The sequence below is a fragment of the Chenopodium quinoa genome, unplaced genomic scaffold (genome assembly GCF_001683475.1).
Source record: "Chenopodium quinoa cultivar QQ74 unplaced genomic scaffold, ASM168347v1, whole genome shotgun sequence".
NCBI classification, from domain to species: Eukaryota; Viridiplantae; Streptophyta; class Magnoliopsida; order Caryophyllales; family Amaranthaceae; genus Chenopodium; species Chenopodium quinoa.
In genome coordinates, this window is record NW_018744502.1 from 7,581,148 (window position 1) to 7,608,496 (window position 27,349).

General features: G+C 35.2%; 1 protein-coding gene across 1 annotated transcript; it reads left to right on the forward strand.

Annotated features, from left to right (window-relative positions):
* The first annotated feature begins 753 nt into the window (after positions 1-753).
* LOC110698131 (regulatory-associated protein of TOR 1-like) lies at positions 754-26,877 on the forward strand. The gene is made up of 24 exons (XM_021875541.1): positions 754-951; positions 1,234-1,617; positions 3,050-3,152; positions 4,805-4,887; positions 5,011-5,169; positions 5,254-5,370; positions 5,474-5,625; positions 7,622-7,776; positions 7,910-8,054; positions 13,529-13,607; positions 13,785-13,886; positions 15,338-15,421; positions 15,548-15,658; positions 15,786-16,139; positions 16,243-16,426; positions 19,145-19,696; positions 19,903-20,232; positions 20,327-20,450; positions 22,377-22,501; positions 22,888-23,033; positions 23,110-23,211; positions 24,597-24,682; positions 25,376-25,460; positions 25,873-26,877. The coding sequence occupies exons 2-24, from the start codon at positions 1,258-1,260 to the stop codon at positions 26,209-26,211; spliced, it is 4,077 nt and encodes a 1,358-aa protein (XP_021731233.1). The 5' UTR covers positions 754-951; positions 1,234-1,257; the 3' UTR covers positions 26,212-26,877.
* Positions 26,878-27,349: the final 472 nt, after the last annotated feature.

The window sequence follows — 27,349 nt, forward strand, 5'->3', positions numbered from 1 at the left end:
TTTAGATCTAACGGGCATGCAGTGTGTTGAAGATAAAATGCTATTGCTCCACTGCATGTTTGCATCCTACGTCTAAATAACCAAACAACCCACCCAATCGACACGGTGGAGGTCGGATACAAAAGTAATACTTCCGCATGTTGCTTCCCAAACCTCGCCCGATCATGTATGTCCCAAAATTTTGCTTGATTAGGTGGACTAGAACCTTCATTCACTGACGTACGTAATCGCTCATGACCTCTTTTTTAAGAAGAAAATGATCGAAAACTTCTAGATCCTACAAAAGTCAAATAAATCTTAACCCACTAAAGAAGAGTATTAGTAGAAAATGGTTACAAAGAGCTAAAAAATGCAAGTGAATAACTAAGAAACAAGGGAATATTAGGAAATAAATTAGGGCATAACAACAAACCTAATCTTTTGCTTTAATTAAATGGTAGAGTAATGTTTTTGTTTAATTATTTGCAAGAACGAGTCAAATGTCGAGATTAACTTAATTTTTCCCTAAAAAAAATACAGTAACTTTTATTTTTTGTTTTATTTATTTGTCACACGAACATAAAATTACACTTTTTATGTCTTAAACCTAAATTTAATGCTATTTTGTTATTTACTCGTTTATTCATACTATTCACAAATCAATGAATCACAATTAGTGTATAAAAAATAACTAAAATTATGGATAAAAAAACTTTTATACCAATAACTATTTTTTATTTTTTTGTTTATAACTTTTATACCAATAAGATTAATTGGCCAACAAATCTTAGAGATACATTAGGAATTTTTCCCATATTCTCCTATGTTTATTTTTCCCCCCTTTGGAGCTTTTTCACGTTTACGCTGCGTCGCTGCTCCTCTTCTTCTTCTCTCTCCTCCATTAAAGCCTACTCTTAATCCTCCATTGAAGCAGCTTCTTGTCTTTCTCTCCTCCATTGAAGCACCTTTGAGGTAAAGATGTTTTTTTGCCTTTTATTTTTGTATAAATCATCGAATATCAATTTCACAATCTAGTGTTAATCGTTAATTTAATTTGTCACTATGTTCAATTTAGGGTTCTTCTTAGGTGGATTATTGAACTATTGGTTGTAATTATTGAAGTTGTGAATGATTATAATGAGCGATTTTGTTGCTGGGATTTTGAAATTCGTAGTGTTTAGCGAGAATAATTTATTATGATTTTTTGAGCTAATATCGATGATTGAATCAAATTTGGGTGTTAATGTGTTGCAGGATTTTGTATATAATAACCCTTTAATGTTAGGAGGGAACTATGAAAATGGACCTTTACTCCCTGGGCCTAGGGTGGTCGCCCCTCATTCCTTGGCTCAGGGACGGGCTTGCTTGGATGAGTATGTGAATCGTGATGATGTCGAATTGTATCGTGCCCGGGAGGTTATTGAGACTGCCAGCACGAGTGGCGGTGGTGGCAGTGTCTTTGAAAATGCTATCACTGTGGTGTCTACTGCTGCAGGAAATACTTCTACTAGTACAAGTACGATGTATTTTCCCCAAACTATTGTGTTTTGTGAGCTCCGTCACGAGGGTTTTGAGGATTCGGTCCCCACTGGGCCTGCTGAGAGCGGGTTGGTGTCGAAATGGCGGCCTAAGGATCGAGTAAGATTTCTTTTTATTCTTGGAGTAGCTTTGTTTTGGTTGTTGTTGTTCATATAGTGTGGATAGAATATATATGGACTTGGGAAGTGTGTAATGTATGAAAAATCTATAAGTTTTCTTATGCTGATTTTATTTTTATAGTTGGGAAGAATTTAAGTCTATTTCTTTGAGTTTTAGGTATATGTTGTTCAGGTTAAGCTGCAATTGTGCTAATTTTTTAAAATAGATTACTACAAGAAGTCCTCTTGTGTGTGATACTGTTAGGAGTCCATGTGTCATATTTACAAAGGGTGAACCTTACTTGTGCTGAGATTATCTTCTATTCCATATTACTTTGTTGAGGATGCAATGTAGTACTGGGGGAATTCTACAGTGCTCAACAAGCTAGTTTGACAAGTGGTATTAACCAATAGAGATATAACTCTTCTTAAACCAACAGATTGTCAAATGATATCGACACAATTGTTACTTAGGTGTCTATATATATATATTTTGTTAACAAGGTTTGTTAAGACAACATTAGAAAGTGATACTTTTGTTTAGAAAGAGCTTTAAAATACTCCAAAGTATTTATCAGTCAGAAAACTCTTTGAGCTCTCCTGTTGTTTAGGCTCAAATCAGCTTTGAAATAACACTCTGGAACTGTTTGTTTGCAAGATTATGGGAACAGTAGCTCATTCTTTCTTGCTTAGTAGTTTCCTAGGATAAATGGTCCTATGGGTTGGAAAAAATTGCCTTTTTTTTGACTAAATATTTAATTCCAGAATATAAAAAAGTTTATAATAAAAGATAATAAAGCTGTGCCTCGTATACAAAAGGTGTGAGCCTTCACCTTGCGCCTAGGCTTCAAAGACCCTTCGTGCCTCGGTGCGCCTTGCACTTTTTAAATCTAAGGATTTGAGAGATTGGGTGAAGATGAAAATGTGTTTTGCTGGTGCTTTGGCCTTTTTGGGAGATATCTTCTGCAGAAATCATTTAGGGGGAAATTTTAATGAGAAAGCTAGCTTTTGAGTTTATATGCAAATGGCTTTTATGGATTGAACTCATTGAAGTAAAGGAAGAGGCAGGATAAGGATGGCTGACCTTAATTACTAAGATTTTTAGGGACAAGGGGTTTGGTTTGTTCTAATTCATGATGTCTTAGATATTATGTGATTCTTGAAGTGTTGAAATCGAAGTTTATTCCACCATAATGCACATTCAGCTAGTTAGTTACTTTGAATGGATCATAGTTGCCAATTACCGGGTAGGCTGTTAAATGATAATTAAAAAAATTATTTTTTTTAAAAAAATAAAATTACAATGTGCAGAAATTTCTTAGGAAATGATTTGAATCGGATACACATTGGGCTTTTGATGTGTCATTTTCCTTCTATCATTTCACTATGAGTTAGGTTGTTTTTAATGCTTACCACTAGATACATTTTTGCAGATGAAGACAGGAATGGTAGCTCTTGTTCTATGTTTAAACATCAGTTGTGACCCACCTGATGTTATTAAAATATCTCCTTGTGCACGTTTGGAGTGCTGGATAGGTACGTCCAACTTCTTTTCTGTTCATTTGATTGTGACCTATGTTGCTTAGACTTGGGTAGAAGTGTGAGACAAAAGTATGTGTTCAAGTGTCAAACTCAATAATGCTACAAGAGTTTTGCAAATTTGCTTAATCTAAGTTTCATACCAATGTCTGAGTGTTGGATATGTAATATGGGTACTTGAAATGAAATGAAGAGTCACAATAACGTAGATTGTAACAACTGAATATTTAAGTTAATGGGTTCTCTTTTTATTTTTTTTAATGATGAAGATTAAACTGAATTGGAGATGAGATGTTCCTAATGTTGGTGTGTAGCGTTGTCCATTACTTTCATATTTTTTTTGGCAAGTGAACTACTCTCAATGCTGTTATGCAGGAAAATAAATTTTTTTCTTATATATTTGTTAAAGATCCCTTTAGGGTTAAATAAGTATGACCGCTAAAGATCTTCTCATAATAACATGAAAGAGCAAGTTGTGAGATGAAAAGTTTTTGGATCGCCTTGAGGGTCAATCAAGCTTGTTTAGTATCTCTATGGTAATTTTTTATTTGTTTTAATATTTAATGTAAAAAATAATTACTATGTAGATGTAAATTGGTTAGCAACCTCCGAAAAGGTTCATTGATGATGGCAGAATATTGATTTATTAATTGTGGGTTTTAAACAATAATGGCAGTAAGAATACATCCATTGAAACAATTGATGAAGTTGAATAGATAATACTTCCTCCGTTGTTTTTTACTTGACCCGCTTTGACTTTTACACTATTCACCAACCCACCTTTGACCGTCTTTTGTGAATTATAGGTAAAGAAAAACGTATTCATGTAGGATCTTGTTAGAATCGTCTAATAAGTACTATCACAATATATAACTTTTATAATTTTTACTTATAGAGTATTAAAATTATTGATGGTTAAACTTGTGCATTGGCAAATATGATAAAAGAAACAGGTCAAGTAAAAAAGAACAAAGGAAGTAGTTAAGAAAAAGATGTATGAAGTGGCTGAATCAACACGATGTCATTTGTGAAAGCCATAGAACTTTGAAACGGTCATTTTACTAATATATGGTGCTTAATGATGGGGAAAGGAGAATCTTCAAAAAGAATGAATGGGGCTATGAGCCTATGACAGATGTTTTGCCTGATCTCAAATTCTGCCTTTTGGACATACCTTTAGTGGAGAATTTTGATTTTGTAGAAATATGTGTTGGGCATAATGAATGTATGATGAAATAGTGACAACAATGATGTACTTTTGTTATACTGTAATATTTTTCAACGTGTGTGTGTGTGGTTGTGTGTGGTTGTGTGTGTGTGTGTGTGTGTGTGTGTGTGTTGTGTGTGTGTGTGTGTGGCTCTTCTTTCATTGTATTTTCATCATTTTTTTTGTCCCTGTTTTTTTCTCCTTATTTTTGTTTCTGCTAGCTCTTGTTTTTCTCTCCTTGTTTCTTTTTTGGAAGGTTGTTGTGGGTGTTTTTAGTGGATGAGTTATTTTTTCTTAGCGACTTCATCCTTGATTAGGTTGTGTGATCTTTAGATGCATTGTTTTGAAGCTTCTATATCCTTTCTGTTACTGTTTCTTTGTTGCCTGCTTGGATATAAGTATAGCAGTTGTGATTATCCTTACCCGTGCTCCATGGTGTCAGACCCATTGGCCATGGCACCTCAAAAAGCACTGGAAGCAATTGGAAAGGCCCTTAGTCTGCAGTATGAAAGATGGCAACCCAAGGTGAGTACTATTTATCCTTTCCGTAACACACTTCTGTTTTTCATCATGTTCATATTCGATATTCCCTCGTTTGGCTGACTCGAAATGGTGTTGCTCCTTTATAATTTTTTGGTATCTTCACAGGCTCGGTACAAGTACCAGCTTGATCCGACGGTAGAAGAAGTGAAGAGATTATGTAATACTTGTCGTAGATTTGCAAAGACAGAGAGAGTTTTGTTTCACTACAATGGACATGGAGTGCCAAAACCAACAACCAATGGTGAAATCTGGCTCTTCAATAGGGTAAATTGCCTTTTAAACTATCTCATTTCCCTTGTAGCTTTACCTCTTGGAGCTGACTGTTTGCTTCAATATGCGCTTATGCAGAGTTACACACAGTATATCCCCTTGCCAGTCACTGAGTTGGATTCTTGGCTAAAATCACCGTCAATCTATGTGTTTGATTGTTCTGCTGCCGGAAATATACTTAATGCTTTTATAGAGGTATAGACCTTTTTTGCTGGTGCTTAAAAGCCCCTTTTCCTATGACCCTATAGAATATAGATGATATGGTGGTGGATGATATGGTTAGTTCTGATTTTGACAGCTTATCGATGCATCTGTTTCCTCCGGTGCTGCAAAGGATTGCATCTTGCTTGCAGCTTGTGAAGCTCATGAGACCCTTCCTCAGAGTGCTGAGTTTCCTGCTGATGTTTTCACTTCTTGCCTCACAACACCTATCCAGATGGCCTTGAGATGGTAATAATTACTTTTTTCACAAATAATTTTTATGATGCAGCTACTGTTTTAATTGACTTCTGATTAAGTGTTGCCAATATCAATCATTCATCTTGAATTGGGAATTTGAACACTTCTTTAACTTGTTCTTCCAAACTAGTATCTTTTTGGAATTGCTAAAACACCGTTGGTTTTCCTCTGTTTAATCTCTCCCACCATCCATTGACAGTAATTATGAAATACAGTCAAGGTTGCCAACTAGCTGCCTGTTTATCCATTATACATTTTTGTTGATTAAATTGATTCACTTAAAAAAGACCAAAATTGCTTTCTTGAGAATGATTTGTTTGGCAGTGCCTCTTTGGTTCCTCGCTAACGTTTGGATTTGTGTGAAAGAATATGTCAACCTATTGGCTCGCTTGCAGTGCTATAAGCCAAATTTGCCCTTTTGTGATGCTTTGACTCATTGTATGACATTGCAACTTCACCTGGGTGTGGAACTGTGGACTATGGACATGTAATACAGAGATCTGGGAGGACTCAGCTCATCTGTGTTCTCTGTTTCAACATTATGATTTCAGCTGAATGCAAAATCAACAATTTCTTCCAGATTAGAAATTACATTATAACCCTAGACATATATCTTGAGCCTTAGCTATGCATGGAAATGGAATGAAACAATGGTGAGAGGCAAACCTCAGTGTGGTATTGGTACATGGTTGCCTGATAACAATCAGAGAAGTGATTGATCTTTGGGTTGGTGGCTGTAGGCCTGCATCTTTGCTTTGACTCATTGTATAACAGTGCAACTTGACCTGGGTGTGGACATGTTATACAGAGATCTGGGAGGACCCAGCTCCTCCATGCTCGCTGTTTCAACATTATGATTTCAGCTGAATGCAAAATCAACAATTTCTTCCAGATTAGAAATTGAAAGCCTTAGACCTATATCTTGAGTCATTATTATGCGCAGGAATGGTTTAAAACACTGGTGAGAGGCATACCTTATTCTGGTATCCTTATTGCTAGTGGGTGGTTGCCTGAGAACAATCAGAGAGGTGGTTGATTTGATGGTGGTGGCGGTAGCTCTGCACTTCTGCTCCTCTGCTGTGTTACTGTTACCCATAATCTGTATACGGTGTAATAATGGGGAGGGGTCTTTCACATTTTAGAAAGGAGGGTTGACTATCAAGGGCCCGAGTTATTTTACTGAATGTTTCTTACTTCCTGTTTTTCTTTTCTTTTCTTTTAATATCTCCATTACTTTCTTTAAATAAGAAATAAGATTGTCAATCCTTTAAGAATTATTTTTAAATTAACTTTAAAATTATTAACCATATAAATTGCTCTCATTTCCAGCTCATATCCAAAATTTTGGACAGTTTTAAATGTTTCCATGTGTTCTTAAATATAGAATTTCCCTTGTCTGATTCTTAGATACATAACTGAGACTTACGCCTGATTGCCTGAATATGATTTCGAACATTAAATCTTTCATGCTATTTGAAGATTTTTATGCCTTTTTAAAATCTTTTTTTATTATTTATTTTTATTTTTTTAATTTTTATTTTATTAATTTCTCTGTCAATGTCTTATGCATGTGAGAACAGCGTTAGTGCTAGGTATAAGGTGAAGGTATTGATAATTTTGCTACAGTGAACTTTGTGAAAGCTAGATGTGTCAATGTCGTCAATAAGATTGGTGAAGAAAAGACTTCTTATGGAGAAGCAAGTAATTGGAAGGTGGATCACAGGTGGCACATAACTTCATATTTTTGTAGGCTGTCTGTGTCTAGATGATCTGATGTAAAGTTCATGTGCTTTTAAATGTAGAGCTGACAAACTTCATAAGTTTATATGCATCTCCAATTTAATTTCTGGTTCATAATTCATAATTGGGATTATAAAGATATTTCTAGAGTGTTTCATGCTTTAATTTTAATAATATTTTAATTCTTGCTTGTTGTGTCACATTTCCATAGTTTCTCATTTGTTTTGTATATGAGTGAATTTATCAGGTTCTGCAAACGGTCCTTGCTTCGTGAATCTCTTGATCATTCACTCATAGACAAAATTCCTGGTCGTCCGAATGATCGTAAAACACTTCTTGGTGAACTTAATTGGATTTTTACAGCAGTGACAGACACGATTGCTTGGAATGTTCTTCCACATGGTAAAGCTGGTTTTATTTTATTATTAGTTTTTATATGTGTGTGCGTGTTTTGAACTTTGGCTTATAGTTCTCCGTGAATTTGGGATGTTTGATATGTTTTCCTGGGATGTTTGATATGTTTTCCATGTGTCAGATCTTTTTCAGAGGTTATTCAGACAAGATCTGTTAGTGGCCAGTCTGTTCCGCAACTTTTTACTAGCGGAGAGAATAATGCGTTCAGCCAACTGCTCTCCAATTTCGTACCCAATGTTGCCACCAACCCATCAGCATCATATGTGGTATGTATGAAACTTGAGCACACTTTTCAGCAGCACTCATCTTTTATGTGCTTCTCTTTCATTTTTTAGTATGTTTTGCATTACTATAGCAAGAATGTTTCTCTTCTTAACAAGACAATAATCCGAGCAATGTCTCTTAATGGTCTTCAAATATGTAGTACCATCTCTTTAAAAAAGCTTAGTATTGGGGTGGCATTCTGGCATTTATTAATTATTGGAGGATTTACTCATTCAATTTGTTACAATGTTACCGTTTATTCTTTTAGCAAGGCTAACTTAACTTTATAAAATAAGTAACATCAATTATCTTTTATAAAAACAATTATTGAGTATACTCGCCACCTTGCTAAGTGGTCATTGCTCTAACAACCGCAACCAACACATGTTTGTTTAGGATTTGCATAATTGATAATTTGTCATCCGGAAGTATTTGATGTTGATGCCATGAGAATTGGAGGTGGTAGCCATGTATTGGATTTCCCCTTTTCCAATGGGCTTGCCTTAGATCAAATCTTCATCCAAACAACAGACAAACTTTTAAATAAATCGGATGTACAATAAATATTGTACATTCGTTATAAAGTTACCCTAAAATGAGTAACAGTTATCCTAATATGAATAAAAGTTACCCTAATATAAATAAAAGTTACGAAGTATTTATGCTTTATTGATAAAAGTTACCTAAAAAATTGTAAAATGACCCTAAATTTGATAAAAGTGACCCCAGATGTACAGTAAATTACTGTACATCGGATGTATACAAAAGTTACTCCAAACAACAGGGGGTATATACTATGAGTTAAGATGTTGAGCCTTTGGTCTAGATCTAAGATAGGGCAGTACAACTGTACAAGGAGTCATGACTTTTTATGCTGAAAGATGTTCATGCTATAAGGAAAGGGAGATTGGCTGATGTAGAAAATTAAATACAATGTTCATGCTATAAGGAAATGGAGAAAGGGAGATTTGCTGATGTAGAAAATTAAATACTGACCTCATACGACTTTTGTTTGAAAAATTTTGTACGGATGATGCGGGGAATACAAAAGGGAGCATAAAACACTTTATGCATGAAAATTAGTTTGGTGATAGGTTTTATAGGAGTGCCTCACGTTCAGCTGTGTACGCCTGATGTATGTAGTGGATAAAGAGGTTTTCATCGGAATCTTGGCAAAATTCTATTCATGACAATTTCGCGTAACAGTCAAAGTGGAAATTGTACGAGTATCGGAGTATGCCAGCCGGGATGCAGAGAGGGAAGCCCTACGAATGTCAATTGACAAGGTTTTTTTTTTTTTTTTTTTTTTTTTTTTTTTTTTTTTTTTTTTTTAAAATCTGGTGTACGTAATAATTTATCTCTAGGATGATGGAGATGCGTAAGAAATTATATTGGAAGGTTTGAAGAGATAATTGTGAAAAAAGAAGGAATTTGCCGGAATGGTTTAAATCCTATTATTCCTTGAAATTATGAAGAGATACAAAGCTGCAAAGGTTAAAGAGCTGAAGAAAATATAAGTTTTTGGTGTTGTGTTATTCTTTTTTGGCTTCATGTTACGCTTATATTATGCATTATTTACAATGTCCCCAAAAGATTGCCCCCTTGCAACTGAAGGTCAAACTTAAAAAGTTCAACTGCAAATTCTCCCTAACCTGGTGAACTCTTACAACTTTTATGGAAGGGATCCGTTTCCCATACATATCCCAAGTACTTGCTCCTTGGTGTTAAAGAAGGTTTTTGCGATGCTGAACTTGCATTGATCAATTTGGCGGATTGGCTAGTGATTAGAAAGAGACTTCCCTGAACAACTTCCCTGGAGTAAGCTTATTTGTAACAACAAGTCTAGTCCCAGGAGCACTGTGGTTGGTTGTACAAGATCATCTTCCATTTTGTCTAAACATCCTATCAAATTATCAGCTGTAAAACTGTTTGCCGATTATATGAAGTGGAAGATGAGACTTTTCGCCATATATTTTGATTGCTTATTTTGTAAAGCTGTTTAGGAAGGGGTTGCAACTGTTGAAATTTGCAAGGAACTGTGGTGGCTTGCGCTCTATAGCTAGCCATTTTTGGAGAGCTCTTTAAGTTGTTGGCAACATTAATGAGTGAAAATATGTAAACAAATAATTTCAGGGTATAAATGTCAGCACACTATTTTTAAGAGTTAAAAAAAAGGCAATTAACATTAATGAGAGCAAATTAGTAAATAAACATTTTAGAGGGTATAATTGTCACAATAGTGTTCATAATAGTTAAATTATTAAATCACACAAGGAAAAGCTTAGTGGCATTTAATATCATATCAATAGAGGCATATAGGTAAACAAACATTTTAAGGATAAAATTGTCCTCACACTATTCACAAGTGTTTTCTTATACTTTTAAACAAGTAGGGATATAATGGGATTTGGATATTTACTGCCGAAATTCAGTTTGAAATGAGATTGGTCAAGAAGAATACGGTATTAGGATATTATACCGACTTGGGCTTTATGCTTTTCACAGTAACAATCTATTCTATCTGGTGCTGTAGAAATATGATTATTTTTGCTAAGTTACTGTGGGGGCTTTAGGGTGAAGATGGGGAAAGGGAGACATTTAGGAAAGGTTAGGCCTCTAATATGTCTTCATGTTTGTTTTAAGTCCAAGTAAAGGAAATCACTCTATATTCCAATACTACCCCTTCCCTTCTGTACTCTTTCACAACCACAACCAATCTTTCCCTTCTAATTTTTTTTTTTTTCACAATAACCACCACCTCTCTCCCCTGTACTCCTCTCTTAATTTAAACCACGGTTGCTGCTACCTTCTACTTTGTTTGTTGCTAAACCTTTCTGGTTAAAGTAAGATTTCTTATCTAACTCTAGTAGTTGGGTTGTTGTATGGTGGATGGGGGTGGATTCTTTTGGTAAGTAACGCTGTAGAGCTGATTTTGCGTTGATGATGCATGAATTTTAATTGTGTGACGAGTATAGCCGGTGGGTAGTAGTGGTTCTAAGGGTGGTGGGGGTGGGTTTTTGTTGTTTGAAGGCTGATTTCATGGTGGTTTGTGTGAGTGTTAGGTGGATGGGGATGAGTTTCAGTGGTTAGAGGTGATTTTCATGATGGTGGTGGTGGTTTAAGGGGTGGTGGGGTTGGGTTTTGGTTGGAGGCTATTTCGTGTTTCGATGGTTATTGGTGGTTTTTTGTGGTGTTGGTGGTATCAAGTGTTTGCGTAAGGCGGTTAGTGATTAAGTGAATGGTGTGGTGTGGGTATGTTGGTCAAAGTAGTGGTCGAGATGGTTGAGAGAAAGGGTATACGAAACCTTAAGGGGGGGGGGGTGGGTATTGAGTGTAGAGGACTTTGGGGTAATTGAGTGGGAAAAGGGAATGCCTAAATTAATATTTTAAACAATTAAGGTCATCGTCTTTGTTGATTCCATTACCATTTGAATAACCTAAATAAATGCCCCCTAATAGAAACACTACTAGAGAAATTTTGTTTAGATTCTCTCTAAGAGCTTGTGAGTAGATGACTATTAGACTTTTGCTATAGGTTTAGGGGATATTTGGTTTCCGCAAGGTAAATGGAAAGGAAGAAAGAAAGGTAAATGAGAGGAATATAGTAAAAAAAATAAAATAAAAGGGGGGGGGGAGTTTAAATGGTAATGTATGGTTTTAGAACATAATAGAAACAAATTCTCTTACATCATGCTTGGTTTCAATTGTAGCTATAGTTACGACTAGCATCCTAACTCTCTCCCATGATGAGTAGCATCACACAAATACACATTGGCCATTGATTTCTTATCAAACAATATTGATAAAAGGTAGTGCTACTTTCAACTTCATTCCTATGTATTTTTCATAACTAGTTTTAGAGCCAAGTACGGTAATCTTTGAGTTTTGGGCTTATGAAAATGGGGGAATGATGGTAGCGGGTTGTTTCAGGAAGGTTTATGGCTGGCACGAGGGTTATGGTGGAGGGTGAGGCGGTTTTGATTGTGAGGCGGTGATCGATCTTGGTAAAGGAGAGGCGGTTAGATTTTGTTGGGTCGTGACAGTATTGCTTGCAATAATGGTAGTAGCATTCACGTGTTGGTATTCGGTGGAACTTTGGGTAGCTTTGGGAGTTTGAGATGGTGACGGTGGTTTTGATTGTAAAGGGGTGGATTGCATTGGATTTGAGGTGTAGATTAGTTTGAGGACATTGAAATCATTGAAAGGGGGTGATTTGGGTGGAACTCATCAAAGCAAAAGGTACATACAAAACCAAACAACTAGTAAAAGGATTAAGGCTCTTGATTCCCTCTTTTTCCTAAATTCCCCTAATTAATGAACCCTTTGGCGTTTTAATTATATAAAGGACTACTATCTCTATTGTGAAGTCTAAATTGTTGATTGACACTTGCTTTTTTCATTTGCTTTTTTATGTAATCCGACTATTGGGAATTTAAAAAAATTACTAATCTATAGAAAATGTTATAGTTAAGTAGGGTCTTGTTAGATTCAATACAATGTACTCCTACGTTCCTCTCTTTGGAGAGATTCCAATGTAATTGGAATTTAATACAATAAGATAAATGTATACTTCTGAATATAGTAAAGTGGGATCTTAATAGATTCTTCTCAATTTTTAGTTTCAAAGTATGTAGTTTTTATAAACTTTTGTAATGTATTGCTTGAGATATTTTTATTATAATATTGCGATGGAAATTATGCAAAATATAACAAGACAATCTTTTGGGAACAAAGGGAGTATACTTCTAGAATACAAACTTTTTATAATTTTACGTGTGCAATAATGGAGATATTAATGAATTAAGGTTGTAGCTTGAAGTCCGTGAAAATTCAAATGGAGTAATTTTTTAGGAGCTAAGGGAGTATAAAGCAATCTTTTCATAAAAAGCTGTTACTAATGTCGCCTATTAACTATGTTAATCAAACACGGCTAATATTGCGAAGTGGCCGTGTCGACATGATACTTCACGGAAAAAAGAGAAGAAACATGAAAGAAACACATATCTTGTTCGAAAACCACCATTAATATAGAGAAGATGGAGAGAAGAAGATTGTCATTTATTAGGAGAATTTACTGTGGAAAGAATTCTAATAAAAATAAATAGGGGTAGACATAATGAAAATTTAAAGCTTTTGTAATATATAATTTATTTATATAAATTTAAGTGACGTATTGACGTGTTCCTGTACCCGTGTCCAAATATCGGACAGAGTCCACGTGTTCAAAATTTTGGAACTTGTCGGAACGGACATGTGTACTAAATGAATTGGCATTTGGTTACATAATTATACCCGTTCCCGAGTCCATGTAACATAACCTATTATTGCTTCCTTTTTTAAAACAATTTTGTATGTTAGAAATGTACTAAATGAATTGGCATTTGGTAAGTGATTGCAACCCGTGCTTGATTTATTCTATTTCATTGCATCATTTTTTATTTTATTTTATTTTATTTTATTTAATATTTGACTATAGGGATGCATGGGACATGGCTGCTGAAATCTGTCTTTCTCAGCTTCCATCACTCGTGAATGATCCAACTGCGGAGTTTCAGGTGTGTGCCTTTTATGCTTATTGTGCCATTTAATGTGGATTTAAGTTGAGATGAACAAAGTTTAGAACCATGCCCCTAATTTCCTGAAGGACTCTGGGGATCTGTTTTCATGTGAAGTAATGTGTTGTGTTGTGTTTTTTTTTTTTTTTTTCTTTTCTTTTCGTTTTTCTCTTTCAGCCTAGCCCCTTCTTTACAGAGCAGTTGACAGCATTTGAAGTATGGCTTGACCATGGATCTGAGCAAAAGAAGCCACCAGAGCAGTTGCCTATTGTTCTTCAGGTGTAGAAATATGTTACCCTCTCTCTCTCTCTCACTCCGATAAGCATCCTCTTCGCTCTTATTTAAGCTCCCCCCCCCCTCTTCCCCTAAATTTCCCGTATGACAAGTCTAACAAATATGGATATTTTTCAAAAACCTTTTTAAAGGGGGTTTGAAGACTATAGGTCTTTACTCTCTATCATACTTATATGGACTTGGGAACAGGTGTCGTACACTGATGCATGTCCAAGTGTTCGATCTGCAAGTTCCAAAATTTTAGGACACGGGGACTCTGCCCGATATTGTTACGGGTTCACGTCTATACGTTATTTAAATTTATGTAAATAAGTTATATATTACAAAAGCTTTAAATTTTCATTACGTCCACCCCCTTTTTTTAATTCTTTCCTCGGTAAATTCTCCTAATAAATGGCAATCATCTTCTCTTTATCAATGGTGGTCTTTGAACAAGATGTGTTTTTCTTTCATGTTTCTTCTCTTTTTTCCTCTCTACTCTTAATGGAACTGTTTGAGTGCACAGTGAACGGTCGGACACGTGTCCGTGTCGTGTCATGTCGACACCTGTTTTTCTTTCGTGATTTTAGCCGTGTTCGATTAACATAGCTCTCTATTACTTCCAGTTTATGACGTTCTACAACTTATTTTACTTTTTTTTTTAACATGGAAATATTACACCTCCTTTGTTCCCAAATTATCGACTCCCTTTCCATTTTGAGCCGTTTCAAAAAGTTCGATTCATACTTTTTTTTTTGATTTTTGGAAAATCCTTTTTACTATCTTTTCGCTTCTACCCATAATATTTACACATTTTTTACTCACTTTTACTTTATCCATTTTTTTTTTTGACAACTATCTCTCTTTTACTCTATCCATCTTTTTTCTAACACCCATCTCTCTTTTACTTCATCCATCTTTTCCCCCCTTCTCTTTAAGTGACACACTTTACCTTTTTAGAAACATTCTACTATTTAGAATTATATCTTTTTTTTTTGGTCCCCATTACTACATTCTAAATAATTTTTCTCCCCCACGGTCCGTCGGTCTCCACTCCTATATATATATATATATATATTTTTTTTTTATTATTTCTCTCGTCTCACATTCTAGTATTGAATTTTTGAACAAGTTACCCTGCTGTACACCCTATGTATTTCTCCTAAAACTCCGCACGAAAGCTACTGTGTCAATTTAAAAAATAGAGGGATTACTTCATTCACTTTTATCTTACTCCAACTCACTTTTTCCATGCATTCCTAGATTCAAGAATCTACAGTAATGAGTCGAGCTTTTAGAATCGGAAGGATTATGTAATTTCTTTCTTTCTTTTTTTTTTTATACATAATTTTGGTTTTGCTGTTTTCAGTCCCTGACTTGTCCTCATTTTGTATATTTATCCATATTGGTGTCTACATGGCTGAATTATTATTATTATTATTTTTTTTTTGATGTAGGTCCTTCTTAGTCAATGTCATCGTTTCCGGGCTCTGGTGCTTCTTGGGAGATTCCTTGATATGGGTCCCTGGGCTGTTGACTTGGTAGTTATTTGAGACTGAGAATATTTGCTTCTTTATCTCCTTTTACTGATTCATATTTTGGAACCTGTTGCTCCTCTTATGCTCACAGCATTTGTTGCATTAACAATGAGTTTGTGCTTATTTTAGGCATTGTCTGTTGGTATATTCCCATATGTGCTTAAGCTGTTGCAAACTACGACACCTGAACTGCGGCAAATTCTTGTTTTCATTTGGACAAAGATTCTTGCTCTTGATAAGGTTAATATGATACATAGTATCTTAAGAACTTTCTAACACCCCCCCCCCCCTCCTCCAATTTTCTTTCCTCTTCATACATATATTGGATTCTTTCTAAATATGTTTTTTTTTTTCGCTGGAATGTCAGTCATGTCAGGTTGATCTAGTGAAGGATGGAGGTCATACTTATTTTATTAGATTTCTTGAGAGCTCAGAAGCCTTTCCTGAGCAGCGTGCTATGGCTGCATTTGTATTAGCCGTCATTGTAGATGGGCATAAACGGGGACAAGAGGCTTGTATAGAAGCTGGTTTACTCGATGTGTGCCTTAAGTTCCTTCAAGATTCTATTCCAAGTGATGCTCAGTCTGAACCTTTATTTCTCCAATGGCTTTGTCTCTGTCTAGGAAAGATGTGGGAAGATTTTACGGAGGCTCAGATAGTAGGTTTACAGGCAGGTGCTGCTGTAATATCAGCGTCTCTATTGTCTGAGCCCCAACCTGAGGTTTGCCTATCATACATCATAGCAATTAATGTGTTGTCATCTTTTAAAAAAAAATTATATCTTCACTCATGAATAAAGGAAGACAACGATGACTATTTTTCAGGTTAGAGCCTCTGCTGTCTTTGCATTGGGAACTTTGCTTGGTGTTGGATTTGAATCTTCAGGAGATGGAGGGGATGAAGAGTGTGATGATGATGAAAAGCTAAGAGCTGAAATTAGTATTATTAAAAACCTTTTAAGTGTTGTTTCAGATGGAAGTCCTCTTGTCAGGGCTGAGGTTGCAGTGGGTAATAGACTCTTTCTCTTTTACTTTTTCTGCTCTTTAATATACACAATTTGGAATTCCATGCTTGCATTGTTCAATTTTATAAAACTATTACCTTTAATTAACCTTTTAGGGAGAATAATAAGAATTTGATATTTTGTAGTATGTGTTGTGAGGAATCTATAAAGAATTGACATGACTATTTCTTTACGTATAAAATTACTTAACATTGTCAAGGGTAGTATGAGAACACTGTAAATGTCCAAGTGATGAATGGTGCAATTGCAATTATAAAATTTCAGAGAAAGTATAAATTTGGGCAAATTCTCAAAAAGGTTGTGTCGTGCCAAATTTGTGTTTTGTATGTCAGTAAACGTGATGAGAATCCTTGTTGACACTAACCTAACCCATTTAACTAATCTAACAAAACACTTCTACACCGGTGTGCCAACCCATTTAACCTGTTTTAAGTTAAATATTCATGGAAAACAAGAAATTACTGTTTTAAGTTAAATATTCATGGAAAACAAGAAATTATTTTCTTATGCCTGATTTGTTATTTTATATAAATCCATGTGTAGCTAACCTTTAATTTGCTAATATTTTAAGCATATGAAATTTTAATTTAAAGATTGTTAGTTCATTGCTATATAATTAATTTATTTTATTTTTTTATTTTTTGAGGGAATAGTTCATTGCTATAATGTGCTAAATTGTACAATATTTATATATACTTCAGAAAAGCTGGTGAAATTGTGTTAGCTTCTGGTTCAAAATTTCTACACTAACCCAACCCATTTATTATATAGTAAAACTTGCGTTTACCAACTTATGAAAACGGGTCATAAGGGCTTTACACTAACCGAAATTTTGTGTCTGTTTTATTTCATGTTGTATCAAGTCAACTTTTTCCAGCCCTAATGTCGGCCTTGAACTTTTGAACATTATATATAGGAGCTAAAAGTTAGGAAAATTTCATCGTAGCCTTTAATTGCAACTTAATCCCTAACACAGCCTTAATCTTGATTAAAAAGTAAATATGTCATTATAATATTTAAGGTTAACTTTGGGTTGGTGGAAGATTTACTAAAACGCCTCTAACCCTTGCAGGATTTATCTCTACCCAATTTAACTTTCTTTCTATCCCTCTCTTTAAGTGATAGTTCATCGACCTTTCTCTGAAAATTGTCATAAAAATTTACTCTTGCTCAAACCTACAATAAAGTATCCAGCTTTATTAACCTCATGAACAACCTGCAAATGTTGCACTTATAAAATGCCCTTCCATGGCTGCTGCTTGTACTGAAAGTTGTGTATCATCTCATTTTCTAGGTTAAAAGAAATACCAACAAGCATTGAGTTTGACCCACTTCCCTTCCATTGCTCCTCTGAGAAACAAAATAATTAAATTAAAGAGGGGGCAATTGACCAGATTGGTAAATAAAAAAGACCCTTAGTGACAAATTGGTAAAAAAACTTACTCCGGCGACAATTTGGTAAAAAAAATAACTTTAAGCGACAATTTGGTAAATAAAATAATCTCAGGCGACAATTAACCCAAAAATACAAAAATTTCCGACAAAGTACTCACAAATGCTTAACTTAGTTTCTTTTTCATGTTTTTTTTATCAACCCTTTTAATGGAAATAACAATTTCAAGAAAAAAAAAAGTTGAAGTATCAATTTCGCTTAAGTTTCATACCCCTTATTAACGAAATTCTTTTAAAAAGGGGTTAAAAAAAATTGGTATTTGGATTTAGCAAAATAAAAAGGGGATGGCATAGTAATTCAAAATCTTAAATGGGAAAAATAAATTTAAAAACACAAAACACAAATTAAATTAAGATTTTTAAAGAGTTTGTCGACAAAAATAAGATTTTTTGGGCTAAATGTCGCCGGAGTTTTTTTTTTTTTTACTAAATTGTCGCATATAGTTAGCTTTTTTTACCAAATTGTCGCCGGAGTAAGTTTTTTTACCAATTTGTCACTAAGGGTCTTTTTTATTTACCAATCTGGTCAATTGGCCATTAAAGAGGATAGTATTAACAAACAGATGAGAGGAGCTGTGAAAGAGGATAGAGGATGAATTGATTTTATAAGCTACAGTTGGAAACCCTATTAAAGTTGTAGTGAACAATTCATGGGCTTTTAACAGTAATCAAATTAGTAAACACTAAATCAACCTATTTTACTGTCAAACTAATATGGTCTCATTTAGTACAAAACAGCATATGGGGGCTACCATAGGAATTTCTACCACATGTAATGTGCAAAAGTTAATGGCCACCATTGGGAATTTCCCTTAAAATAATGTTACTTTGGGGGAGTAATGGCATGGCTCATGGTGTTTGGGTATGCAGTTATTTGCTTCACAAAGATGTGAACTAATGATTTTTGTGTTGATGTAAACACCCCTGGATCTGATTTTTAATCTTTTTGGTTTGCAAATGTTTTACACCTTCTGAAATTATTGAAGTTCATGGATATGTGAGGTGAAAATCCGTTAGCTAGGTGTGGCATAGGAACTAAAAGTTCTATAACGTATTGTATAAGATCATATTCAAAGATTTAATTAGTCTGATCCGTTACTGATTGATGGAAACATATTTTTATGTATCTGGAATATTAATGTTGATGAAATATGTGTCTACCTTGCCACTTTTGCATCCTCATAAAATGAATATTTTGTCCTGTTTCATTTAAGTTGCTCTCTAACAATTTCCTTATGATATTTGAACAGCTTTAGCTCGGTTTGCTTTTGGCCATAACAAGCATATCAAATCTGTTGCTGCCACATATTGGAGATCCCAGCCAAACACTGGGCTCAGTACTCCGGGAAGTATCATTACTTCACACATTGGTCCTTTGTTAAGGATTGGGGGTGACAGCACTCCAATTGTTCGGGATGGGAGAGTCTCCACGAGTAGTCCACTGGCTACTGCTGGAATAATGCATGGGTCTCCTCTTTCAGATGATTCATCTCAACATTCTGATTCTGGTGCATCAAATGATGCTGTTGGCAATGGAATAATAAACCATGCTAGACCCAGACCTCTTGATAATAGTCTTTATTTGGATTGTATTTTTTCCATGTGTACATTAGCAAAGGACCCATCTCCTCGCATTGCAAGACTTGGGCGGAGAGTTCTCTCTATTATTGGAATTGAGCAGGTTGTTGCAAGACCCATAAGGCCCTCTACTGGTAGTGTTCGGCCAGGCGAGCCTACCACTTCTGCTGGTGCGAGGCTTTCTGGACTAGCTCGATCAGCATCCTGGTTTGATATGAGTTCAGGTATGACTCTGATGTGCTGACAAGCAGCCTGATAAATCTAACTAATGCATTAGCGACAGTATTTGGTGCTGTTGATTGATTGTATCGTTGTCTGTGATCTGATCCTATAATGTCTTTTATTCCTCAGACAAGTTGCTGTATTTAGATTTAGTTGATTCTTAGCTAAGATTTTTGTGCTGATATATTATTTCGGGGTGATTTAACAGGTCATCTCCCATTGACATTTAGAACTCCTCCTGTAAGTCCTCCTAGAGCGAGTTACTTGACTGGAATAAGGAGAGTTTCTTCCTTGGAATTTCGACCACACTTGCTCAGTTCTCCAGATTCAGGGTTAGCAGATCCACTGCTAGGTTATGGTGGGTCTAATGCTAATGCTGAGCGTAGTCTTCTTCCACGATCAACAATATATAATTGGAGCTGTGGGCACTTCTCGAAACCTCTTCTTACATCAACAGATGATAGTGAAGAATTAATAGCAAAGAGGGAAGCAAAGGAAAGATCAACGTTGGACCTCATTGTAAAATGTCAGCATTATTGTAAGTTGGCTTTGTTTTATAATCATTATTCTACTTGTCATTGCTTTACATGCCGATCTTCTTGTATCCTGATTTTTAAAAAATGTTTTTGTAGCTGTTAGCAAGCTAAATAATCAGATTGCAAGCTGGGATACCAGATTTGAGACTGGTACAAAAACTACCTTGTTACAACCATTCTCTCCTATTGTCATTGCAGCAGATGAGAAGGAAAGGATTAGGTAAGAAAACATTTGTTAATTTGTTTATCTTCCAATTTTTGCTGATTCTTGAAGAATTAACTATCTGCTGATATTTCATTTTGAAAACCTTAAGATAAGCATCTAGAAGCATATTATTTTGTAGATTTTGGCATTTAGTTTGTTTTTGGTTAAATCCTGGCTATTAAGAATGTTTAGTAATGAAATCTGTTGTAAGTGTCATTGTTTAGACTTTTTAATGTGAAAAGTTTGTAAGTAGATTCATTTTCATAATGATATTGATCATTATAGAGTTGTGAGGGATTTTTATTTGTTTTTTCTTTTGTTTTTTTGTTTTTTGTGGCGTGCTTCTCCCCTGCAAATCATCAAATGGACTTCTAGCTGTTGGAAATTTTGATACCATTCTTTCTGAAATATTATGGACAAAAAAGTTGGCAATATTGAAGTTCATGGATATTGTGATGTATTTTCTGTTGTGCACTTTTGTTGTTGGCCCTTGCTGCCCTTCTCTGTGTGATTTAGTTCTGTGTACACGTATGTATACAGTCAATACAGATGTGATGTTTCAATTAGAAAACTTAGTAAACGAGTGACCTTTCTTACATGAGTAATGATGTCATTGATTTCTAGATGTCTATTTTGCAGAATGTGCCTATCTATTTGGTGAAATTTCTTATTTTTTGCTTGTGCTTAAATTTTGATGATTGAAGTGTTGAAGTTCAAAAGGCTATAATGTTTAGTGGGTTTATACAGCATATAGTGGGAAACTTGGCTTAATGGTTTTGTAAACGGTTCCTGTTTTTCATACACCTGGTGTTTCAATGTCAAATACACCATTGTGCATACTCCCTCCGTCCCATATTATAGTTCCTGTTTTCCTATTTTGGAGACCCAAAATATTGTTCTATTTTTGGATAGTATGTAAAGACAATTATATCCTCATTTTTTAAACTTTATTCATTGTACTTCCTAAATTACCCTTGACTTTTCCACTTGCATTGTACTTTTTTCCACTTTCACTCTCTAACTTTTGTCTATAATTGTACTTCTCAATTTTTTTTAAAATGTATTTCATCCACTTTCTTCTTCCATTTCTTAAATACGGTGAAAAAACACAAACAAGAACTATATATTGGGACGGAGAGAGTATTATTTTTGGTATTGTGATTTAAGGTAGAAGCTGAATCATTAAGGTTTCAACAGCAGATACATTCTCTACTCTTGTTCATGGCAATCTCTTTTTCTGTTATTCATGTGTATCACTTCGTATCTTTAGGCCATAGATTATGTAGTTGACGTGATGGCTTGCACATGTTGTGTTACATAATTTGGAAAATTTGGGCAAAATTTGGGAGGGGTGTGGGCAACTGGGCAAATATTTTGAACTGGGATATGGGCAAAATTTTGAACTGGGGTGTGGGGAAAAATTGGGAGGGATGTGGGCAATTAGGGGGGGGGGGGGAGGGAGAATTAGGGGGGGGGGTGTGGGAAAATTTGAACTGGGGTTGCATAATTTGCCCATCCCCCTCACTAACAGCCAGTCATCAAAGGCAAATTATACTAGTTAATTGGTAATTCTTTGCTCATTTTAACAAAGTAGGGAGCAAATTACGAACTTGTTTCTAATATCATATTGTCAAATGAGGTAACATTGTTTTGAACAATAAAATAGTCATCTGCTAATTCCTGCAAACCCGACTATATATATATATATATATATATATATATATATATATATATATATATATATATATATATATTTCTTTATTTATTTTGGTTTATTATTATTTATTTATAATATAGATACAAGTTTTAAGTGCATATCAACATCTTTATTGGTACCAGTTTTGTTGTTATTTTATCAGCTGAACAAAAGTAGCTGATCTTTTTTACTTTCACTATATTACTTTTCATTGCTCACATTCATGTGCTTTGTGTTTCTCTCAGGGTTTGGAACTACGAGGAACCAGCACTTTTGAATAGTTTTGATAATCATGAGTTTCCTGACAAGGGAATTTCTAAACTCTGCCTTTTAAATGAACTTGATGATAGTTTACTTCTTATTGCTTCTGGTAAAGTTTCCTCGTCTATGTTCCTTTACATTTTTATGCTATGAGTATGAGAATTCTCATGCATTAAGTAATACTACCTTCATTGTTTTTAGTTGACATGTTTTGACGTTAGCACTATTCACACTTCCCTTTGACTGTGTTTATTGATTTATACATAATGAAAAATAGTCATATGAGATATTGTTGGGTTTTTCTCAATATGTACTTTCAAAATATCAACTTTTTATAGTTTTTGCTTATCGGTAATTAAAGATATTAATGGTTGAATTTGTGCATTGGCACACGTGACTAAAAAAACATGTCAACTTCAAAGAATCAGAGGAAGTATATTGATACCTAAATTATTAGAACTAAGGGTGAATTATACTTATTTTTTCTTCGTGAAGGTGATGGAAACGTTCGAATTTGGAAAGACTACATGCAAAGGGGGAAACAGAAGCTTGTGTCTGCTTTCTCTTCTCTGTCTGTTCAGGGACCTACTACTCGAAATTTGAATGCTGTTGTGGATTGGCAACAACAATCTGGATGCCTAGTAAGTACTTGTTTTGTCAGCCACTTGAACTTCACATATTTTGAAATGTATTCTAAAATATTTCCATCTATTTTAGTTTGTGGCTGGAGATGTACCGTCAATCAAGGTTTGGGATCTAGACAAAGAACAACTTGTGCATTCCATTCCTTCATCCCCCGATAGCAGCATATCAGCACTGGTATCTCTTTTAATCCCTACCTCAATAATCTAGTTACCTGTTTCATTTGTGTTGAATTTTGAGATCCAGAATTTAATGTCTTACTATTATGATATATATTTTTTTTGGGATAAAAAATTATGCTTCCCCCGTCTCATTTTAATGGTTTTCCTTGCTTTTTAAACCAAGGAAATCACTGAAGCCTATGAGAGAATTATGAAAAAATGGAATTTGGAAAGAGAGAATAGTAAAAAAAAAAAAAAAAAAAAAAAAATAAAAAAAATAGTGGACCCAAAAGAGTTAAGGATGTGTTTAAAAGGTAAAGTGCAATAATTTTTTAAAACATTCATCTATGGAAAGTGTGTCCACTAAAATGAAATTGAGGGAGTAAATGAGTGATTTTTCTAAACCTCTCCAATCAAATATCCCTTTAATGCCCCTGCAGCCTTAGCCCCTTCAGACGCAAGATAAGTTAATTTGTCCCAGACATAATCAAAAGATAAAGAAGCTTCTTGGGAATCCTTCTCAAACCAAAAATGCCACAAAGTTGCCCTAAAAATGCACTGTGCTCTCCTTGTCCTTGCCAAACCATGGAGAACAAATTTATAAGCAATCCACCATCATCAGAAAGGAAAACCCTAGTTTTTTTGATATAGAGCAAACAATCTCTACCAAAGCTAATTTGCCATTTCATGGTGAAGGAAAACATATGAATATGACTCGCTAGCACTTTTGTACTGCAAGCAAATATCCTAAAGAATTAGCCCCAGCCTAGGCCTTTGAAGCATGCCATTAAAAGTAATCCTACCTAATGCTAACGTCCAAACAAAATCTCTTACCTTTATAGGGACTTTGTGCCTTTTCAAATCAAATTTGTTATTAGGAAAAGTGGAAACTGAGGGGGCTGGGTCAAACAGCAGAGAATTTATACACATGAAAAGTTCCTAAAGAGTCCCCTGTTGGATCCTTTACTGTATTCAATCTCAGTTTTGAGAACCTGAATTAAAGAAGGAAGCTCCTCAATCTCCATCTCACATGGAGGCCTTTGGAAATATAAATTGTACTCATTTCATAATAAATATAGACACTGGGGTGTTATGACGAGAAGACAATTGGAATGATCGAGGGAACATAACACCAACAGGTTGCGCTCTTCTCCAAACATCTTCCTAAAAACGAATGTGAGAACCAGACTCTATCTTGAACCTCACTAAAGGGGATATTTAAGTGAATACATGTGAAATAAATTCCCAAGGGGTCTGTCTTTGTTCTTAGTTTAATTGTTAGTACATGGCTATATATTCTTTGTGATCAGCTATCATACTCTTTATGAATAGTTGTTATCTTTTTGTTCTTTGTTTCATCAACTTTTTTTGTCTGCTTAACACTGTAACTTGGATTTCTAGGCTGCTTCTCAAGTTCATGGAGGTCAATTTGCTGCTGGGTTTGTTGATGGCTCTATCAGACTCTATGACATTAGAACACCTGAAATGTGAGCTAACTTTGGGTCTTCTTTTGTCTTTTATTACTTTGAATTGCATTGTATGTTGTCAAAGTTGCACATGCTAGCTTGCCTTGTCACATGCTTGGTGCTTTTCTTGGGTTTGAATTAACTTGATTGCACTGACATGTCAATTATGTTGCTATTTGTGAAAGACTCAAATGAGACTACTTGCAGATTGGCCATTGGAATTTAGTTTGGATAACGGTATTATGTTTTTACTATGGTTAATTCGATTATTTACCATTGGGAAGTTGGTGTTCCACAATACATGTGTTAAGAACTAAAAGTATCTGTATGAATGATGTGGCACGGGTTTCATTGTGAGAAAACAAGTTTGTTCAAGTTTAGGATATCGGCTAGATCTAATGGAAGGAACTGGCTGAATTTTATCTAGTTATCAATTTTTTTCATTAATTTTAAAGCTTTTTCTTACCTACGCACGCACATATGTATTAATGACAATGTTAACTGTTAAATCAGATAGAATGATTAAATAAACCTTAAATTAAAAGCTACATATAATTTCAAGCATGAGAATACTCGACAGATTTCTCATTATTTTCTGCTGCTCTTGGTGGTATTCTTTGAACTTTATATGTTTAGTGAGATTTTGAGTCTTCTCAGGGCTTACTATATCTGTAACCGTCTTTGACTTTTTCTAAATGCTCTTATCCTCTTTAGGCTTGTTTGTGCTACCCGCCCGCATATCCAGAGAATTGAAAGAGTTGTAGGAATCGGCTTTCAACCAGGGCTAGATGTGGCTAAGGTGAGTACTCGCCAAATTATTGCTTATATAACAGCAGCACTTGATAGAAAAACAGATAAAATTGATGATTAGTATAACCTCTATTCTTAAATATTCTTGACAATTTATATATCACTAAATTTAAGGTCAGATTGTTAGAAGAGAGAATGGGGTAACAGCATAAAATTTGGCCTATAAATAACAAGTGATTGATAAAGTGGGGTGTTTGTGTCGTGTAAGGAAGGATACTATAATAAATATAATTGCCAAATCAGGTATAAAGTAAGAGTGTAAAGAACAAAGAGGAACAGAGGTTATACATGCTCAGATGCTCTTGCTAATCCGAGTTTTTTTTTCCTTGGGAATATAACTCTGTAAATTGGGTTGCACAGCACTGCCTAACCACGTATTTGTTTCACTCTTCTATCTCCAGATTGTCAGTGCATCTCAGGCTGGTGACATTCAGTTCCTAGATATTAGAAATCACAGTGATGCATACCTCACAATTGATGCCCACAGGGGATCTCTAACAGCTTTAGCTGTTCATCGGCATGCTCCCATTATAGCCAGTGGTTCTGCAAAGCAGCTTATTAAAGTCTTCAGTTTAGAAGGTGAGCAACTAGGCACCATTCGATATCACCCAACGTTCATGGCTCAGAAGATTGGACCTGTAAGTTGCCTCAGTTTCCATCCCTATCAAGTGCTACTCGCTGCTGGTGCTGCCGATCCCTTTGTTACCTTATATGCTGATGACAATAATCCCACAAGATGAACATGTGTACTACCCAAGGCCGAAGGCTATGGCATTGTTTAAGACAACATGGTGACATGATTGAGATCTATGTTGAAGTTACATTGATTTGGGATTTTCCAGGAAATTGTTTTCTGGGAGGTATTGGGAATGATGATGCATCAGTCGTGTCACTACGTTCTCATACCGAGTATAATGGAGTTGTGGAGGTTGGGATTTAGGTTTTTCAGCTGCACATTCATTAGCCCCCATGTAAATTTCGAGCCAGATGGTAAAGAGTCCATTCATTCCAGGGAGGCTTCTGCTAATAAGCTTGCAATATATAGGTATTGACAGTGTAAATATATATAAATGCCTTGCGTCTTTGTCCATCATTTGTTATTATGTCTTTTTTCAAAATTTCTGTAGGGGGGGAGGGGTTTTGTAATGTTTTTCTTTTCCATTTGTTTCAAATTTGTAGCATATTACAAGCAAGCGTTCATATTAGTCAGTGAATTTGGGTGATTGACCCTAACGGTTTAGGCGACAGAGGGATGTTGGTGCATATTTATGCATGTATTAGCTGATTAACGAGTGCTCTAGTGGTACAGGTAGATGCTTGATGTCCATCATTTAATCTTGTACATAGAATTTGTTGAAATTGTGATTTACTTAATTGTAATCAGCGTGTATCATTATCCTTCTGAATTCCTTGTCTTCTAATAAGCTCTCTTAATTTTCATCTAAATTGCCCCCCTATAATTTTCACTGAATTTTACTCAAATGATGTCCCTAAATTTGAATTATTCTCAATGGTACTTGGCTAAAATATTGCAACTATTGTAGCTTTTCAATGGAATTTGTAGTTAAGGTAAGATACTTCGTAACAGTAATATGGGTATTCACGTTCTAACTAGAGCTGTCAATTTGGGTAAACGGGTCGGGTTTGAGTTGGGTTAGTACGCAGGTCGGGTTCGGGTTGGGTCATGCTTGAGTCGGGTCACGTCGGGTCATACATCTTGTCGGGTTTAGGTTGGGTTAGTAAAAGGTCGGGTGAAAAATAGGTCGAGTTAAATTCGAGTCTTTACGAGTTTAAACGAGTTAGAGTTGTGCTCGGGTTCAAGTCGGGTTCGGTTCAAGTCAATTATTTACGGGTTATAATTCGGTCGGGTCATTCTCG